Genomic DNA, 12,394 nt, shown 5'->3' on the forward strand with positions numbered 1-12,394 from the left:
TAAAATGTCTTTTATTTAACAGTGCATTTTATCCTTTATCTTAGACAAAGCAGACCATGTTATTTTCATTTAATACATTCTGGAACAAATCTGGGTCCACTTATCATTTCTACTTACAAATGAACATTTCTGTTCTGCTCCGTTTACAGTTTTTGGGTGAGATCTAGACCGAGGACTAAGGCGTATACTAGGACAGAACTAAGTGTTGTGGCCCACAGGTGAGACAAACTTTGCTACTTGGTATCTGTTAGACACGATACATTGAAGAAGGGCCCATTCATATTATACTTAAACTTGGTCCAGGACCATTTGATTTTTGGTTCATTCACGCTGCCAATGATTTTCCGGAATCTGTGTTTATGCCGTAAAGACACATGATGTGTTTAAAGTCCTGCACTTGATAGGTTTTATCCACAGTGTCTGAGGGTTTGTTATTATTGGTTATTTCTCTCTGCAGAAGACTGCATTTTTGTTTATGATAAGACTATAATGGAGTGCGTGATGCGCTGTTCTAGTATGCACATGAATTAACCCAATTTCAAAGTGGATTTTTGAAACTCCCTGAACTCTGTTCTAGTCCAGTTTGCAGACATTTCTCATTGTGAATGTAAATGTTCATTTAAACCCCCGTTTTAAAGAGCTGAATGGTATACATTGTTGCTATGACGCACATGTATTTTGTTTAATATAAGCTCATGTGAGCACCTGATGCGCTAGAACTGTTATGCTGCTAAATGATCTCTGCTTCAGCGTGGATAGTGACAAGCTCCCTGATCTCTGCTTCAGTCCAGTTTGCCGACCTTTGTAAAACCCTTGTTTTAAAGAGCTGAACCATAACTTCAAAACTACGCCATTGTTTTTGCGTCTCATTCACAAAGAGGGCTTTCCAGGTATCTTACGGTAATGTTACTAGGTCCTCTTTCCTGGAACATCTTTGCGTTCACACAAATGCCTGTCTGCCAATTTTACGGATATTTTCTGGGACCAAAGTGCTGTGTGAATAAGGTTATACTTTACTCGATTACATGAACACTGATGCAAGCACTTGTTCAACACAGTTTGGTGGTAAGCAAGTGGGTGACTGTTATCTTTAGATATCTCTAACAATAAAATGTATAATTTTCAAGACATTTGCATTAATTCCTCCTATAGCACTCATTTTAAGAATAGTTGAGGATGCAAAGAAGAATTAACACTGTTTATAATGCACAGCCAGACACTCAGGAATGCAACAACATAGTAGACCAGATGTTTTATATGCTTACATAAAGTACTGTATGCTTTGTGGGTCCGCTTTTTGATTATCTATCCAATATACACGATTGTTCATGTTTGCCATAGGCACCTAAATTTAAATATAAAAATGTGATCGTATGATTAATAATTTTTTGTTGGATGTTTCCATTTAGGTGATCCTAAAGCAACAAAGAGAAACCATGGAGAGGAAGAAGTGGTGTTCAGATGTTTAAAAGGCAGTGTTCGGGACAGGAAGCAAAGGCAACAAAGAGGAACCTCTAAGGTTTAAAGGCACTGCTTGCAGAGACGAGTGCAGAAAACAAGACAGAAGACCTGTCGAGAATGTTTTATGATTAAATGTTTTTGTTATGTACATGCACATTATTATTTACAATATATTTCTAAGATACATAAATATGTGACCTTGTATATGAAATCCAGGCTACTGTCTTAACATCTTATGACATCTAAAGTTTGAATTTACTGATTTAACATTGAGTTCAGTCTTTGACATGACCTTACTCAGTCAGTATTGAATATGTCAAGATTATATTTTCAGATAATGTTTTCTGAATTGTGTAGGATGATTTTATGTAGAAAACAGTAAGTCACAAAGAAATACTTTGCTGGGTTTTCACAGGCCGTGTCCCATTTGTACAACATATGTGAATTATCTTGAGACTAAAACTTCTGAAATCCAAACTGTTATATTTTAGCATTTCAAATGCAGCCACCCTTTGCCTAGAATTTGAAATATATACCCTTGGGTTTTTCAGTAATTTTTTGACATCTCACCCTGAGATATTTTTAAAGAAATTTCTATGTATTATGGGCTTGAATTACTTGTTTATTTTATCATTTTGTCCAAGTAATTTGAAAAAAGTTTTAAATTAAATTTTAGTTCTCAATTGAAATAAATGTATATGTTGAGACTATATTTTTGTCCACAAACGTAATTGAATCATATACTTTAAGAGTATATTATTTTGAAGGGTATAAGAAATATTTTAGTAAAGTGTAAGTAAAACGTTTACACAGTAGTATAGCAGTGTATAATAGTTACAGAATATATAATTTATGTGTGACACATCTAAATATTCTGTTACTGATTTATCCAAGTTGTTTATGTGTTATATTTGTCAAATGAATAAATTTGCAACGTTTATTGACAGTGGTGTACTTGTTTTTAGTTATTATTGCACAGAAGCACATTATTCTGCATAAGTGTGAATGAATAAAGGTTTAATTTAATAAATAAATGCACGGTAAAGCCCGTGCAGAGCGGCTGTAATTGCATCGTTTAAACATCGGCCCGAGGGCATTTGCGACGAGATGCCGACATCTAGACGACATCTTCCCAATGAGCAAACGCTCCCTGAGCGACATCTTGCCGATGGAACTTTGAAAGTCGGCACAACGTCGGCCAGATGTATGTGTGCTGTCTGGGTTTACATTCCCTTACTGCACATCATACTTTATTTACCACATTCTTGGAAACTGCTAAAAGTGTTGGTGTATTATCTACAACTGCACAAAAGAGAGGACAACACAATCTTATAATAAACTACAATTAAAATTGTATTTATCAGCAATGAAATTGTTGCATTGGCTGTAGGTTTAAGAGAGCAGCTGCCTCCAGAGATGATCTGTACAATCAATCAGTTTAGAGACATCACTCCTGCCAGCACATCACATGAAGATGCAGGACCACCACCTGTGTTTTTTTATTCTGCTTTTTATGTTGCTGTTTCAAACAGATAAAACAGGATTTTAACTGTTTTTAAAATAGATTTAAAGTACTTTAGGAGCATCAAATTTTAATTACAATCAGTAATTTAAATCTATGACAAGCATAATAAAGATATCAAGATTATATTTTTACAGAAAATGTTACATTATTTATGGTGATTTATGTACAAAAGTAGCTTTAACTGGGTTTTTAAATTCAGTGTCATAAAAAGTTCACAACCTTTCATCAATAGCTCTCAGACTGTAGGGGTTAAAAAATGGGTGTGTTCTTGGCCATTGTAACAACTGGCCAATCACAGCGTGGCTGATCAGTGTTTCTACTATCGTGTGTATTGACTTTTCTTGCAGTGCACGAACGCGCAGTGATCTCAGATAATTCAATCCTGCCATACTAATCATCAACAGCAGTGGTGTTCAAAGAACCAAATAAGCGAGATCATAATTAGCCAGATCTAAACATATGGGATGTCTCATTTGATCTCAGATGTATTAAGTGACGTACGAAGAACGGGCCCCAGGTGGCCAATACACAAAATGACAACATAAACATCAGTTGAGGTCTGCAACTCCACTTTTTAAATGACAATATCATGGCCGGACCACTGTTGGCAGTGATACAAGTATTTGAAATGAAAATGATTTCTTAATGTCTAGTGACATATCAGGGCCATTTTATGATTCATTGATATAAATTTCTTACATACTGTTCCTTTAAATACAAGTAATAATACTTTTTGTGGGGAAATATTTAATTAGGTTATCTGTACTTTAACTCAAGTACTTGGTTTGTCCATCACTGATTATTTGACCTAATAACTTTATTTTCAGTTCTTTTGCCAAGGCAAAGGGATGTATCCTGGAGTGGAAATGGAATGATGTGCCCCATCCACGGCAGGACGACGGACATTCTTGTGGAATCCATGTGCTAATGGTAGATATGTAAAATGTTAATGTTGTTTGTGTGTGTGTGTTCACTCTACAAAATGCTGGGTTGTTCTTAACCCAGGGCTGGGTAACTATTGGACAGAACACATTGCTGGGTAAAATGACCCAAATAATGGGTTGTTTTAATCCAACTGCTGAGTTATTGTTAATCAGCCAGCAGTTGGGTTAAAACAACCCATTATTTGGGTCATTTTAACCCAGCAATGTGTTCTGTCCAATAGTTACCCAGCATTGTTTAGAGTGTATGTGCATTTATGTGTATATATACAGTGGTGGCCAAAGAATATTGACCTTTGATTAGAGTGAACGTAATTTTACTTATACATTGTATAAATATTGACAAAAGGCCTGTTAATTTATTCATTTATATTTTAGTTTGCTCAGGCCCTGCTTGATGGAAAAGGATTTGTGGATGGATATTCTTCTACTGATATTCCTCAGCTGAGGGCACAGCTCTGCTACACTCTATTTTCCTCCTTGGGTACTCACTGTTAAAAAATGTAAGACAAACAAACTTAAACAATTGTATAAGAAATTATGACTAATATCATGTTTTTCCCTTGCAGATAGAAGTATGAAGTGCACAGTGTGCTGGGGTGTCCTAATCAAAGACAAGGTAATTAGAAGGATTGATGTTGTAATAAGTGGCATAATACCAAGCATTGCTTTATTTTTAGGTGTGCTGTCAGAAATGTGGTGCACACAGGCATTCGAGATGTCAGCAAATACTCTGTGGCATATGTCTAATCTGCAATGGTGAGTAATTTTAATTACAAGAACAAGCAGCTACAGTATTCCACTTACATAAACAAATGACTTTTGTTGCCCAAACATAACTTCCGATAGATTTCCGCATATATTCAATAATAGAAGAGTCCCTCTAGAGTAAATAATTTTTGATAACAAGCAAAATAAATAACCAGTAAATTACCTTAGTTCAAATCATAGCTAAAGTGAATAGATATAGAGACAGAGTGGAGCGCGTCATAACCTGAAAACCACACCCACCGGGGGGGAAACAATCCAACCGTCTCCATTGACTTTGTATTGCTAGAGGCCGCCTCCTTGTCATTTCTGGCTTAAAACAGAATAATGCCTAAAAGCTGCTGTGTGACAATATGTACAGCTAACAAGCCAAAGAACCCAGAAATAACTTTTTTATAAGCTATCGACCTCAAAAAACAAGCGTTTAAAGACACAAAAGTGGAAAACAGGCAACTTTTCATAGTACTCCTATTAGTAAAACTGCGTCCACTAGGGGGAAATGTAGTCGGCGATCCACTTTATTCTCCTTAAAGACTGGGTTTTACTGCTTGACAGCTTATAAAAATGTATTTCTGGGTTCTTTGGCTTGTTAGCTGTACATATTGTCACACAGCAGCTTTTAGGCATTATTCTGTTTTTGTTATAAGCCAGAAATGACAAGGAGGCGTCCTCTCGCTAACAAAGTCAAAGGAGACGGTTGGATTGCCCCCCCCCCCCGGTGGGCGTGCTTTTCAAATTTGCATAACTGCGCTGTGTCTCTATACACTAAGCTAATGTTACTGTGTAAAATGAATGTATACAACGTAAATATAGATCCTTAAATTCTTGCCTGAGTGCCAAATCTGCACAGGTGATCCATCACTCTTAGAACGGATGTGTTAAAAACAACACATTAGTTTTGATTCTGGGACAACACATTTAGTCCACTCATCTCTGTGTTATTATTAAAACAACACATTTTGTGTTACTTTTAACACAACTTGTTATATTTTAAAACAAAATCAACACAATGACACATAATTTGTTAAAATGAATGCACAAAGATGTGTAAAAAATTAACACATCACTTCTAACAGTGATGCTCACTGTCTCCCCTTGTCTTTTGGAAACAGAAATGTTTTTATTTTCCAAAAGGGTATTTGTTCCGTTCCAGAGGTCAGTATAGTTACCAGCCACTTCCGTCCAGGCGCGTAACCGCAATGCACATGCGTCCGATGAAACCGTCTATACCAGCATTGTCAAACTCAGCTCCTGGAGGGCCAGAGTGTGTTTCAAACCTGCTCTACATACCTGTAGTATTCAAATAAGCCTAAAGGACTAGATTTGCTTGATCAGGTTCATTTAAATTCTCTGCTGAGCTCTAGGGGAGTTTACAACAACATCAATTGCAACTTACAACAAGCACGGTTCTGTACAGCTTATACAAGTGTGAGTGTAAACAAGGATGATCTGTATGATAAGGAACTCTCATACGACACAAACATTTAGTTATAAAACAGGCAGTTCTGGTTCTTCATTCATAAAATATACCGGTAAACCCACGGTTCAGACCACATTACATAAGTACCACTGCGCCACTGTTGCTGCGTACTGATTTATGAAAATAAACACCACAGTCTTTAATCATATTTTTTATTTGTCTACAATTGCACAATTAATGGCGATATCCAGATAAATGTCAATAAATATTGTTGAGTCATCTCGACGATAAAGATAAAAAGTTTATAACTCAAGTTCATACTTCCGCTATTATCCACTGGGTGGCGATCTTACCCAATTTAAACACTGACGCATATTCACTCAACTTATCAGGCTCTGAATCTGATCTCTTACAAAAGTTCTTCACAAAAATGAAATTATCTCCGCTTTTAGCAAAAAAAATTGAGAGATGATAAGAGAACAAATGAAGGTAGGATAAAACGTTTTTTTGTTTGTTTGTTTTTGTTTGAAAGTGGATGGTCTAATCTTTGATTTGATATTTCATGTTTATTTAAAGAAGATAATTTTTCTGTAAGGCATTAATCAAAAACTGGGTGACAACTTAAAAAAAAAAAACGCCGACAGGGAAAGAGTTAAGCATGCTTCCAAGAATATTTGACCATCACTTCAACAGCTGCACAATATAAATGTTAATGTATAAATTAGATGAATGTTGATTTATAAAATAAACACCACAGTCTTAAATTATATTTTCATCGTGTCTTTGCTGCGTCTGTGTTGGTTGGGAACTGCGCTCTGTTTCAGTCACACTTGATTCTGAGGAACTACTTTGTTTGATGGAAGAGTAATATTTGTACTAATATAATTACTTATTTGTGTTTTATTTTATAAAATCCCGCTAACGTTATGCATATGAAATAATGTTTTATAAACGCAATAAACCCCTCAAAGCGTTGGGTTACCAGTGCATTTTATAACAGCTAAGGGGGTTTTAGGCACTGGTAACCCACTGCTTCTTGGGGTTTATTGCTTTATTGTACACCAAATGTAACAAATTTTCTCATGAAATGTATTGATTCTATTGCTTTATATGGTAGGTGGCAATTTTATGTTGCAGCCTCTACAAAGTCAAGAAAGTAAGCAGACAGAGGGAAGCACAAGAGTAACCCCAGATGATCAGGATCAACAGGGAGGAGAAAAAAAAAACTAACAAAACAGCCAAAGTGAAGGGGAAAAAAGGCCAATCAAAGGGTAAAAAACGCAAGGCAGGGGAATCTTTGAAAAGGGAAAAAGAGCAAGACATCAAGGGAGACAGCGAGCCACAAACTTTTGACAAGGGAAGTGATGCAGCTTGTGAAAGCGAGGAAGTAGAGGCAATTGACAGTGGAGTTTGTTCTCTGAATAACCACAGAGAGGGCATTAAAGTTTTTGGACGCTTAGCCCTCACTGGCCAGAGAAAGGCCCAATATGTTGTTACAAATGAAGAAATTCAGCGCAGAATAGAAGGGGAGAACATGTCCTCTAATGTATTCAGAGATCTGCTAGGAGTAAGTTTATAATTACAGTACACTGATAAAATTAATATATTATTATGGTAGTTATGTTTGTTTCACTATTTGTTTCTCTTGTTCTAATAATTTATTCTAAAGGGACGCAAGAAAAATTTACCTGAAATAGTCCTCACCCTTCCCAAGAAAGTGAAAACTAAGACCAGCATTTTTAGTGCACTAACAGAGGGGGAGGCTACAGACCTAGCCACTGGGCTAACCAAAAGCCTTTGTCAAAATGTTAGTCCACAGTTGGTACGCAAGGACATAAGTTACCAGGATGCAGAAATAACAAGGTAAAGTGCCATTGCTTAATGCAAAGTTATGTTTGTTGTTAGTATATGAAGAGTTTCTTTCCAAAACGAGATAAATCCATTTAACATTTTTGTCAAAACATGTTTATTATTATATTATCATGTTATTATTTTGTTTTATGGTGCTACATAGCTGTATTCTTTAAGTTATGAAGATTAAAATCAAAACAAACCAACTGCAGTTGAATTGAAATTAATTGGAATGCACAACCAAAAAACGAGATTTCTGAACAATTAAAAAAACGGTGGTTATCTCGTTTTGCAACGAAACTCTTCATATGTTGGCTGTTTAATTTTTACAGTTTTGTCTTTTTCATTAAAGGACAGCTCTTGCTGCTGTACGTGCTAACTTGCAATCAAGCCTGAACAATACTTCACCCTTCAGTTTGTTAACCCACACATTTGGTCCACAAGCAGTTGATGGTGTCTTGGGTTTCATTATAGAGAGTTTAAAATGAAATGTAGTAAGAGAAAAGTTTTACTAGCAGCAGCTTTCAGCCTTTTGTGAATGTTCATGTTTTGTTAAATCAGTCAGTAGACTATTGTTTTAAGTTTTACCTCTACTGAGTATTTCTACTTTTCTATAGTTAATCTCTCTCTCTCTCTCTCTCGTTAATTTTACAAAACCAGCCCAGTGTTAAGCTAAGTTTTACACCTATGTAGTGTAAAGAAGTAAATAAACATGTTTTATTGGAAAATTTTCTTTAAACAGAATCACTCAAGACCACCATAAATAATTAGAAATTATTGTGATATTTAATTGTAATTGTAATTGTAATACTCTACAATAAAAAATATAAAATTGAAATCGACTTTTTTTTATTGACAATTAATCTTGTAGTTTAAGTATTTAACATTTACTTACCATTCAGTTCATTCATAGAGATTTAACAATACTAAAATCACTCTTAATTTGATCCCAAATGTTCAAACAAGCTAATCTGCATCAAGTCTTGTATTTGTTTGCTTTGATTGTCTTGCTTTTTTAAATTTTGTTCTTCTCTTGAAGCCTTCTGTATTTGAGGCAGAAATACAGATTTTCTTTGAAGCTGCTAGTGTTTTTTTCTTCTTTTGATGTTTTGTTTTGCATGGGAAGAGTGGCCGTATCTTCCTTGAAAGGTCCTTGGTACAATGCCTTTTTGACAAAAGACTTCTGTCTTCTTGTTGCACGTTAACATAAAGATCATTTATTTGCTTCTTAATGTTCTCTGGAACCGTCTGCCACATTTTGACTATTTCAAGAATGTCTTCTAGTTTCTGGAAGTCAGAATTTCTGTCTTGTTGCTCAAAATCTAAATCAGAATCAACATTTTGATTAACAGAACAGCACCTTTTTTCATTATCAGTCATTCCAAACAGCTGTTGTGCTAAAATAAGACAGGGACATATACCATGATAGGAGAAGGTGCAACACGTACAAGAATAGGTTTTCAAAGATGCATGGTATGTTCCTCTTCCACAGAGACTTTCCACACTGATTTCCATCTTTATGTCGCAATGGACATTGAAGTGAGCTTTTTCTTGTAAAGCTTTCACATGAGCTTCCAGCTGAAGAGCAAGTTTAGGGAATGCCGCATCATCCTTTTCGTTAAGTACATCTAGCAAAACCAAATGTTTGCATTTTTGACCTCTCAAACCAACAGGGCAACTGCAGAAGCACTCCGCGGGGCAGGTCCTATAGAAAAGTGAGGGGTCTTGTTCAGATGGCACATTATACATGTATATTTCTGAAGATTGTCTTGTTATGTTGTCAGACCAGCCTTTATCCAGCATTCCTGTTGCCTTATTAAATGTTTCCACTGACTTCATGGCAACAGAGTTTGGCATTCTTCCAGCTGACTGCAGGTGTTTTATCACCTGAAAGTAAGTCTCCGTCTTGCGAAGGAGGACATCAAGCAAGTCATCTAAACGTCGATTTCTTATCCCGGATAAGAACTGGTATTTCAGTCGATGAAAAAACCTAAATAAAAGAAAAAATTTAAGAACAAATGTATAATTACAGTGGCATGCAAAAGTTTGGGCACCTCTGGAAAATTCTGTTAATGTGAACAGTTAAGTGAGTGGAAGATGAAATGATCTCCAAAAGGCATGAAGTTAAACTTTAAACACTCAATATTAGTCAATATAGTATAACGGTGTTCTTCAACCCTGGTCCTGGAGGACCCCCTTCCAGAATGTTTAAGATCTCTCCTTAATCAACACACCTGTTTTAACTTGCCAGCTTGTTAGGGAGACATTCTGGAAGGAGGCTGATGAGTTGGTTCAGGTGTTTTAAGTAAGACTACATCTAAAACTTTCTGGAAGGGGGTCCTCCAGGACCAGGGTTGAAGAACACTGTAGTATAATATTAGCAATATTAGTCTATTCTTGTAGTTTTCTGGGATTTTAGGGTGAAAAAGTAAAACAGCACCCTGCAAAAGAATGGGAACCCCATGAGATTTGAGCTCTCAGATAACTTTGACCAAGGTATCAGACCTTATTTGGCCCAATAGGGTCATGGCTTGATCACAGTCATTATTAGGAAAGGCCAGGCAATGCAAATTTTAAATTTATTAATAGACAGGCTTCTCTAATCCAGTCCCAAGAATCAGTTCCTCTAAGCAGTTGCCTGGCACTCTGTATATGAAAATGATTGACGCCAACAAAGAAAAGGAAGTCTGTAAGAAGATTGCAAAGCTTTTCAGGTACCAAATTCCTCAGTTTGGATTGTAATTAAGAAATAGCAGTTAACAGAAATAGTGTGGTTAAGATAAGGTCTGGAAGCCTGAGAAAAATATTAGAAAGAACTGCTTTGATTGCTAGAAAAGCAAGTCAGAACCTTGTTTAGACTGCAAAAGACCTCCAAAACATTGGTCAGACTCCGGAGTTGTGGTGCACCGTTAAACTGTGCAGCGACACCTGCGCAAAAATGGCCTTCATGGAAGGGTCATCAGAAAAAAATGTCTTCTGCGCCCTCACATCAAAAATCAGCGTCCAAATGCATGATGCATTTTTGATAAAGGTCCTGTGGAACGATAAGGTGAAAATAGCACTTTTTTGCCACGAGTAAAGGTATGTTTGGAAAACTAATGGCACAGACTTTACTGAAAAGAACACCTGTCCAACTGTAAAGCACAGCCGCAGTTTTCACTACTCTGCATCTTTTTTGTTTTGAGTTATTAGTGAGTGCGTTGCTGATCCCTGTGCGCATCATCAACTGAGCATCTAAGAGTGAATTTCCCTAAAAGAGTGATACGGAGAGCTTTGTGCCTTGTTAAAGGCAGCCACTCTCTCGTATATCCGGAGATCAGCGTCCTTTTCAGGATGGCTTTTCGTCCGTGTGTTCTTGGATGCGGCAAGTACATGGTTCCAAAGGACGGTCACGAGCGCTGTCTTTCATGCTTGGGCATCGAGCATGCGGAGGCTGCGTTCGCTGGGGGTGCATGTTCTCATTGCGAGGAGATGTCCCTGCTGGATTTACGCAGGCGGTTGTCGTTTCTACGGGAACGGCGTCCGCGTCCGGTGAGTTCTGACCGCCGCCACGGTGCGGCCGCGAAGCTCTCTAAGGACGATCTGCGTCTAACTGTGCTGAGCCGGTCGGGGGATTCGTCCTCCGGCTCTCAGCCTTCCCGTCCTCAGCCGGTAGAGGTGCCTATGGAGACTGCAGCCTCGTGTTCTACGAGCGCTGTAGAATCCGTTGCGCCTCCCTCTGGACCCGCTTCGACCGCAACACCCGAGGGTGGAGCCCCTCTTTCCGAAGCTGACTCCGACGTTCTTCCTCCCTCTGGTCGGGTCGTGACGCCGGAGTTTGACCCGGAGATGGTGGCTGTGCTCTCTCGAGCGGCGGAGACCGTAGGGTTGGAGTGGGTTAACCCCCCTCAGCCCGAACCGTCCCGCCTGGATGATTGGTTCTTCGGAGCTGCCCGGGCTTCACAGCCCTCTCCACCAGTACCTTTCTTCCCCGAGGTGCACGAGGAGCTGTCACGGACTTGGAAGTCGCCGTATTCTACCCGGTTACGGCCGATTCAGCCCTCCCCCCTCACCTCCCTCACCAACGGAGCCGCTAAGGGTTATACGGGGATCCCCCCTGTGGAGCGGGGCGTCGCGATGCAGCTGTGTCCGGCCACCGCTGCCTCCTGGAAGGACCGCCCAACCCTTCCCTCTCGGGCTTGTAGACAGTCGTCCGGTTTAACGGGCGCTGCCCATCAGGCTTGTGGAGAGGCGGCTTCGGCTCTGCATGCAATGGCTTTGCTGCAGGTCCATCAAGCGAAGGCCTTACGAGATCTGCATGAGGGAGGACACGACTCACCCGTCTTCTCGGAGCTGCGGGCTGCCACTGATTTGGCTCTCCGCGCTACGAAGGTGACGGCGCAGGCGATTGGTCGTGCGATGTCTACACTCGTGGTCCAAGAACGCCAC

General features: G+C 38.6%; 3 protein-coding genes across 16 annotated transcripts in view; all 3 read left to right on the top strand.

Annotated features, from left to right (window-relative positions):
- LOC135718189 (uncharacterized) overlaps positions 1-2,332 on the top strand; it is an 8,637-nt gene extending 6,305 nt beyond the window's left edge. For 4 of the 11 annotated variants that reach the window (XM_073816100.1, XM_065240459.2, XM_073816101.1 and 1 more), the window contains 2 exons: positions 150-218; positions 1,410-2,328. Coding sequence is in view for 2 of the 11 variants with exons in the window: in XM_065240456.2 (XP_065096528.1) it covers positions 150-167 (18 nt within the window). In the remaining 9 variants the exon portion in view is untranslated. Of the gene's footprint in view, positions 1-149; positions 219-1,409 lie in introns of all 11 variants that reach the window. The other 7 variants (XM_073816097.1, XM_073816098.1, XM_065240453.2 and 4 more) reach the window with 6 other exon arrangements.
- Positions 1-8,763, top strand: part of LOC135718345 (sentrin-specific protease 2-like) — a 21,227-nt gene extending 12,464 nt beyond the window's left edge. For 2 of the 4 annotated variants that reach the window (XM_073816104.1, XM_073816103.1), the window contains 7 exons: positions 3,814-3,916; positions 4,306-4,411; positions 4,497-4,546; positions 4,608-4,686; positions 7,233-7,682; positions 7,785-7,978; positions 8,319-8,763. In XM_073816104.1, the coding sequence (XP_073672205.1) occupies positions 3,814-3,916; positions 4,306-4,411; positions 4,497-4,546; positions 4,608-4,686; positions 7,233-7,345 (451 nt within the window). In that variant the 3' untranslated portion in view covers positions 7,346-7,682; positions 7,785-7,978; positions 8,319-8,763. Of the gene's footprint in view, positions 1-3,813; positions 3,917-4,305; positions 4,412-4,496; positions 4,687-7,232; positions 7,683-7,784; positions 7,979-8,318 lie in introns of all 4 variants that reach the window. The other 2 variants (XM_073816106.1, XM_073816105.1) reach the window with 2 other exon arrangements.
- The window catches only part of LOC135718191 (uncharacterized), a 51,650-nt gene that overhangs the window by 14,758 nt on the left and 24,498 nt on the right, over positions 1-12,394 (top strand). The gene's annotated exons all lie outside the window — the stretch shown is intronic.

This window comes from Paramisgurnus dabryanus, chromosome 10 (assembly GCF_030506205.2).
Source record: "Paramisgurnus dabryanus chromosome 10, PD_genome_1.1, whole genome shotgun sequence".
In the NCBI taxonomy this organism is placed as follows: domain Eukaryota; kingdom Metazoa; phylum Chordata; class Actinopteri; order Cypriniformes; family Cobitidae; genus Paramisgurnus; species Paramisgurnus dabryanus.